The sequence below is a fragment of the Mizuhopecten yessoensis genome, unplaced genomic scaffold (assembly GCF_002113885.1).
Source record: "Mizuhopecten yessoensis strain PY_sf001 unplaced genomic scaffold, ASM211388v2 scaffold715309, whole genome shotgun sequence".
Lineage (NCBI taxonomy): Eukaryota > Metazoa > Mollusca > Bivalvia > Pectinida > Pectinidae > Mizuhopecten > Mizuhopecten yessoensis.
Window position 1 is genome coordinate 2,192 of NW_018479556.1, and position 8,240 is coordinate 10,431.

Genomic DNA, 8,240 nt, shown 5'->3' on the forward strand with positions numbered 1-8,240 from the left:
CGCACATACCAAGAAATGCCACAACATTCCTCAATGTCACAATATAATACACCCTATCAAGTCCCAAAATATCATTCAATTCACAATACATATAAACTAGTATGTAACTTACCAAGTAACCAAGTAACCCAACATCAACCAACAATCTCCATCGAAAAGCAGTTATTAGATTACCCTTTCTTATTAATGATAGAATCTAAAAGGAAGTGTGGGAATATTTGGCTACACAATTGTATTTCAGTATCAATGATCTTGATATTAATTTATTGATGAAGCAACAATCAGTTATCAATAGACTGCACTAAATAAAAGAAATAATATCATTCGGGATAAAATCATTCGGGATAATATCATTCGGGATAATATCATTTACATTAGAAGATGTACTAAGGCTACACATAAGCTATACCAATCCCGTATACTCGCCTGATCTGTACAATGACCTGATATGTCAGTTGACCTAGATAATCAGTCGTTATTGAATGTAATCTCGGTGACCATGATCAAGACCATAGTTAAGATGTAAACAAGGGTTATGTGTACTGTTTACACAGTTCGTCCGGATCTTTTAGTGTTTGCATCTCGCAGTTGATCTAGAAAGCAAGGGCTTGCTTAAATAGTCTTGTTTTTTCCCTCAGAGATGTCGACTGCTGAAGATCAAATTCAGAACACACGGTTTGCAAAGATGCAGGTCAATAAAAAATAAAAATTATGGGCAAATTAATGGTCCCCATCATAATCTCCTAGGGAAACATAACATTTCCTTGTGCCATACAAAGGTCGATGTTTCTGACAATATTCGTTAGTATGCCTTGTTATTCCGTCGCACCTCTCCCGTTTTTTGTTATGATGGCGTGAAATTACTTGAAATTTGTCGAGCAGATGACGCTTACGCTTCCGGAACACGCGGTCTTTATAACTTCGACTCCATGTAAGTATTTCTCTTTATCGAATTACAGTTGTTTACATTTAGGTATTTTCTATTTGCAGTGTATCTAAAGGATAGGAATATATCATTTAGTGTAAGTGTAATACAGACTATGTTAGGAGTATATTCGCTGTTTTTGAAGATTTATTATATACCGGTAATCATTGTCTTGGTAAGATATATTATGTGTGATTTGGAAGTGCAAATTTTGTTTTCTTTACTAACATCATAATGCATGTTATATATGTAAAATTCATTTATTTTACAACAATAATAAAACAAGTTCTATCAAATTCATGTGTATTAATTAAGCATACTTACCAGCTATTTCGTCGTGTAGGATTAATTTATTGTACGTTTAGTCGTACAATCGGATAACACGTTTGCTGGTAGATAAAATGAAAATAGAAACATGATATATATATATCTAATCTGATTGCCTACATCTTAACTTATTTACATACTAACAACAAACTAACCGTCACTTGCTGAGTATAGACCTATAGAGGCGACATTCGTAGGAAGCGCTCAGTCTTTATCACCGAAAGCACGAAGCCGATAACAGAGAGCCGAAAATAGAAGAGACAGTGTATATTTACCTGTAATCCTGTTTACTATGGAATTATTCCATAGGGCTAGTCTGTTAGTCGTCGGAGTTTGCTTACTGTTGGAGGAAGGGCGTGGAGCCCCTACCCTCGAGAATGTTACGGAAAGGTTTCGAGTTCAACTGGAGCAGTCAATATTTAGAACGTTCGGTAAGTATGTTTAATACAAGAAACCCTCGCACAAAATAGAACACTCCTTATCACACAGGACGTTTACTTGTGCCTTGTTGGTGTCCTCAAATGTTCGGGAGGTCAGCGTGACCAAATCACCATCACCACCTTTGATTTCTGTGGTAAACGATGTTCTATTTAACGTTATTGTAAAACTAGATAAAATTCAAGTATAATACTGGCAGAACAGAATGTAAAAGTTCCCATTAAATACTTTATTGAGCAATATGATAAAAAGTACTTCGCTTATTGGTATCTAAGATTTTCCAAAACCAGTTTGTTGTTATTGAAAGCATTTCGTGGACGTACACTGAATGGAACATAGAACTTCAAAAAGGGAATAGTTTGGTCACAAGGAAAGAAGAGTTTGGCCAAGAAAATACAAAATGGTAGTGAAAACTTGTCTGATATTGGTTTGACACATTTTATTATATAATACATGCTTTTTCCGTGCCATATTGCCGTTCAATAAAAACGATATAGCTCACGTACTATAAACATGCAAATGAGTCTTGTCACCGTGGGAAACAGGTCATATTCCTACGCACTACAACTTCTACGTTTGTAAACAAAATGGCTGACCGGATTACTATTTGCATTGATACAGAGGCAGGGACACTGGGAGAATACAATTAACAAATGAGTTTAATAAATTCAACATTATATAAACACGAGTGATAGCTTCACACAAATTTAACATGTTTAAAATCCACTTGAACATAGCAACAAATGGCAAACATGTGTAACCGGTCAACTTCATCAGTGATCCAGTTTCATGGCGGATTCCACAGTATATTTTCTGACTCAGTGACAGGCGGAAACATCGAGGTTCACATTCACCAACATCCCTCTCCAAAAAAAATTTCGCTTGTGTTATAGAGAGTGACAATCAATTCAGTCCCTTTAAACTTTTAAAAAGTGCAGACTTCGATGTATATTGTAATGACCTTTACTTTGACAGTGCACGCGCCGTTGTGCCATATATGTGACGTCACTGCTATTTTCGTAAACGCCAATTAGTTGAATGGTTTTCGTATAAAAAAAAGGATAATTAATGTTGTTATGATAATTATTAAAACATTGGTTGAAGTAGAAAACCTAAATGAGTGTTTGTTCATTGAAAAGGTTCTCGGGAAGAAGTTTCTGAAACTCTTTTTTGAGGCGCAGCGAGCTCCAAACAAAATGCATGTAATGCGTCCTTTCGTCAGCCATCGGTACAGTTTATATAGAGGAGATGTGTCAAGAAAAAGAGTGTTTCTCGAATTATCTAATAAATAGATTCATGTAATATTAAATTTATTAACTCGTTTATTAATTTCATATGAAATTAATAAAAACTCGTTCAATAAATTAAATATTACATGAACACTCGTGTCAGATCCTCTATATATTTGAATATGGGTATAATGTAAATATCAGGAAATATTCCGTATCTTGTCAGAACTGTCTGTTAAATTATGCTAATAAGTTTAACGTCAAAAGTTAACCTTATGCTACCACAAAAATAACATGTTTCAACTGTGTGTTTACATTCCATGGCAGGAACAGAACTAAATTTTGGCTTGTGAGCGGAGATTGCAAGACTTAGTTAACGTAGATGAGTATTTGTCTGAAATAAAGTCGAAACAATATTAAACCCTAATATACTATAAAAGGCCGAGGTATATGACATCCCACACGTGTTTTGTAAGTTGTAGACCTTAGGTGGTTTGGTTTGCGGTATTTTGTAGAAATAAAAACGGCTTTCAAACTACAATCTTTCCTGTCACAAGGCCAATGATCAGTATATCACTAGATACTTTTTAGCGGAAACCAGTCGACAAGTAAATTGTCCTCGGTAAGAGGTGTTCTATAACATTATGTTAACGTCTATTCATAAGTCTTCCCATCTACGCTTTCACAAAGCCACACCAAGCTATTTCACATCAATCTGTTAAATATAACTCCATAAAAAGTACGTTTCAGTTAATTTTGATTTTTTGTTTGAGAAATGACAAAATCCCTTCATGGGGTATATAGTCCTCAATATAGAGAATTATTATATGGCGGGGTGCAGGCGCACTCGTTCTTAAAGAAAGAAAAAAAGAATTTGAAAATGCAATTTAATGTAAATATGGTGTTACCTCTTTTAGATAGATCTAAAGTTAACAGAACGGTAAATGTTTTATAGATATTTTCATATAATTTAATCTCACTCAACTCCACTGAAAATGAGCCACGTTGAATTATGTTTAATTTATTTAATTTTCGATTATTATGAAACCTCAACCATTGTTTCAACCGTATAATTGAAATGCAATCTACCAGAAACTTTGAACACTTTGTCTCCTAGCCAATTAACTTTGTCTCCTAGCCCATCAACTTTGTCTCCTAGCCCATCAACTATATCTCCTAGCCCATCAACTGTATCTCCGAGCCCATCAACTTTATCTCCCAGCCCATCAACTTTATCTCCCAGCCCATCAACTTTATCTCCCAGCCCATCAACTTTATCTCCTAGCCCATCAACTTTATCTCCTAGCCCATCAACTTTATCTCCTAGCCCATCAACTTTGTCTCCTAGCCCATCAACTTTATCTCCTAACCCATCAACTTTATCTCCTAGCCCATAAACTTTATCTCCCAGCCCATCAACTTTATCTCCTAGTCCATCAACTTTATCTCCTAGCCCATCAACTTTATCTCCCAGCCCATCAACTTTATCTCCCAGCCCATCAGCTTTATCTCCTAGCCCATCAACTTTGTCTCCTAGCCCAACAACTTTATCTACTAGCCCATCAACTTTATCACCTAGCCCATCAAATTTATCTCCTAGCCCATAAACTTTATCTCCTAGCCCATAAACTTTATCTCCTAGCCCGTCAACTTTATCTCCTAGACCATAAACTTTATCTCCTAGCCCAGCAACTTTATCTCCTACCCCATAAACTTTGTCTCCCAGCCAATCAACTTTATCTCCGAGCCCATCAACTTTATCTCACAGCCCATCAACTTTCTCTCCTAGCCCATCCACTTTATCTCCCAGCCCATGAACTTTATGTCCTAGTCCATCAACTTTGTCTCCTAACCCATCAACTCTATCTCCTAGCCCATCAGCTTTATCTCCCAGCCCATGAACTTTATGTCCTAGTCCATCAACTTTATCTCCGAGCCCATCAACTTTATCACCTAGCCCATCAAATTTATCTCCTAGCCCATAAACTTTATCTCCTAGCCCGTCAACTTTATCTCCTAGGCCATCAACTTTATCTCCGAGCCCATCAACTTTGTCTCCTCGCGCCTCAACTTTATCTCCTAGCGCATCAACTTTATCTCCCAGCCAAACAACTATCTGTCCTAGCCCATCAACTTTAATCTCCTCGCCCATCACCTTTATCTCCCAGCCCATGAACTTTATGTCCTAGTCCATCAACTTTATCTTCTAGCCCATCAACTTTAGGGGGTAGCCCATCGACTTTATCTCCCAGCCCATCAAGTTTAAGTCCTAACCCATCAACTTTATCTCAAAGCCCATCACCTTTATCTCCCAGCCCATGAACTTTATGTCCTAGTCCATCAACTTTGTCTCCCAGCCGATCAACTTTATCTCCTAGCCCTTCAACTTTATCTCCCAGCCAAACAACTATCTGTCCTAGCCCATCAACTTTACTCTCCTAGCCCATCAACCTTATCTCCCAGCCCATCAGCTTTATCTCCCAGCCCATGAACTTTATGTCCTAGTCCATCAACTTTGTCTCCCAGCCGATCAACTTTATCTCCTATCCCATCAACTTTATCTCCCAGTCCATCAACTTTATCTCCTAGCCCATCAACTTTATCTCCTAGCCCATCAACTTTTCTCTTGTTTTAGCTGAATATGCTTTAACCTAAAACTTTTCTTCTTTATCTGGCTATCATTTTAAACATGACATTTATCCTTAATTTAAACTTCCTATTTCTGTACACTATATCCCCTAACCGTTTTATGTATATATAGGTACCAGCATACGTACCTAGAGGAGACGGTTTGCCATTAGAAACAGTCGACCACTTTAACATGGTTTTGAAGAAAAACAATATCATCCAATAAGTGTTAATAAATCGACACATTTGCTTTAAAAAGACATTTCGGCATGAAACTACCGCTCTACACCGTCTCCTTTATAACAATGTGAAACTTCTAACTCAAATATACGTTAGAATAAACATTATTTCAAAAACAAGAAAATGAATAGTTCATATTTGAAATATTGGTGCTTAAATTAGTAAATTTATAATCAAATTCACAATGTAACCATGTACACCTTGAAAAGGTAAGTGTGATTACCAAACTGTAAAAGGTTATCTATATGATAATAAGCATAGTTCTGTAAACTATATCACCTAACCGTTTTATGTATATATAATAAAAGGTTATCTATATGATAATAAGTTCTGTGATTTATTGCCACAGTCCACGTCTCCTTCATGCTCTAAACATTGATGTTATTATTCAGCGAATTTTTCGTTATTAGTTGGCTGTCTAGATGACACAGCATCGATTTATAAAATGTTATGTAAATTATCATGAATGTTGTTATATAACATGATTGATATCAGCATTAAAACATATTTACATTTTCCCTGCTCCTCCATAATAAATTGACTTTGCTCCTTTGTAGACGAGTTTGCACAGTTTCTGCGGTCCTACTTTACACGACAAATAGCGACGGATTGGGAAAGTGGGGAACTCTCTTCTCCAGAAGAAAACCCTAGCCAAATTCTGCGAAGGCGTCGAGCTATTCTTCCTTTGCGATTTGAAGACGTTGAGAGAGAGTATCTGATAAAACAATCGCTACAGCTGCTGGGGCAGTTCGTCGGGTATGTTGAATATGTCAATAACGACAATGAAACTCGATCTTACTTAGAGGAGATTCTCCGTGAACATGGCGACATGCTGAAAACAATGTCAGTAGCTCAGCTGACGAGCTATCTGGGAACACTACAGAGAACCATGGAGGATGGAGTCAACGGTCAACACCAGATGGTTGTCAACGGAAAGGTGTTTTCTCTCGATCATATATCCAGTTGGTGCTGTCAGTTTGGATAACTGTACTGTTACTAGTATGTACTTTTGTGCTTTGACAATTTAATAACCAATAAAATACCAGAGCTCCAAAATCATATTTTTCTATTAACAGTAAATTCACTAGAACTACGAAATAAGAAAGCACCCCGTTAAAAGTAAATATTATCTAGTAAGTCAGTTCAGGTAACCAAACAACGTACATTGTTTAAAACCATATTAAGAATAGTTCGTCCATTTAGGACTGATCAGTTGTACTAAATGTCAAAACAGCATGTCTTAAGTGTTTATAACAGATGACGACATACACGGTAAAAGGAGAAAGATATTAAAAAAAACCTTCATAATGTTACAAACTTCTGGATACAAAACAGAAATAATTATTTGAGTAATATTTGCGTTAACCGTGTCTAAATAGATTCAAGTTACAGGGTTACAGATAATCCTGGGGTCTGTTTGCTCCAGAAGAGAATAATGTCGAGTTATTGATAACATAAAACACCAATCAGATCTCTAACAGCAACGTTTATATTTACTAATTGAATATCCGCCAAAGCATATACAGAACCTCTATTTTATTGATACATTCTTACAGGGCCACAAAAACCTTTTATTTTTTAATAGTAAGATACCTGCCAGAGCTACAACAAATTTTTATTGATGAAATAGTAGGCAGAACAGTAACACAATAATGTAGAAAAATGAATACTAGCGTCTTCTAAAAGAGTCTAAAAGAGTTGTGGGAATCATACGTTACCTACACCAGCAGAATATTAACCAGGTACCGAGGTCGATTATAATTAATGTGGATCTGAACGTTATACTGACGACAAGACAGATGTGTGGATATCACATCAGAGAGAAAGAGCCGTGGCAATTTGCACTCCGCTACCCTAAATATACATTGGAATGAACCTTTTGATCTTTGTCTGATACTATTTTGTTTGATATCGCAGACCAAGCAACGTTCTTCCTGAGTATTTAAAAGAATTGGTTGTGTTTAAAAATAGATGGGAAATGATATTTGTTGTAATGTTTACTTATATGTTGAAACTAAAAATGTTCGTCACCAAAAGATCTCAGAGGGAGGAACAGCATGGGCGATATAACCAGACATCAGCATGTATTCTGTGATGTAACAGAACAGACATGAGTTCACCATACAAACTTTATAGTCGTACAGCGGTAGACATGAGTTCCCCATACACACTTTATAGTTGTTCAGCGGTAGACATGAGTTCACCAGACACACTTTATAGTTGTACAGTGGTAGACATGAGTTCACCATACCAACTTTATAGTTGTAAAGCGGTAGACATGAGTACACCATACACACTTTATAGTATTCTGTGATGTAACAGAACAGACATGAGTTCACCATACCCACTTTATAGTTGTACAGCGGTAGACATGAGTTCAACATACACACTTTATAGTCGTACAGCGAGAGACATGAGTTCACCATACACACTTTATAGTTGTACAGCGGTAG

The 8,240-nt window shown here is 36.6% G+C and overlaps 1 protein-coding gene across 1 annotated transcript; it reads left to right on the forward strand.

Annotated features, from left to right (window-relative positions):
- Positions 1-1,416: 1,416 nt before the first annotated feature.
- LOC110441072 lies at positions 1,417-6,843 on the forward strand. Its single transcript, XM_021484172.1, has 2 exons — positions 1,417-1,683; positions 6,345-6,843. The coding sequence occupies exons 1-2, from the start codon at positions 1,545-1,547 to the stop codon at positions 6,770-6,772; spliced, it is 567 nt and encodes a 188-aa protein (XP_021339847.1). The 5' UTR covers positions 1,417-1,544; the 3' UTR covers positions 6,773-6,843.
- Positions 6,844-8,240: the final 1,397 nt, after the last annotated feature.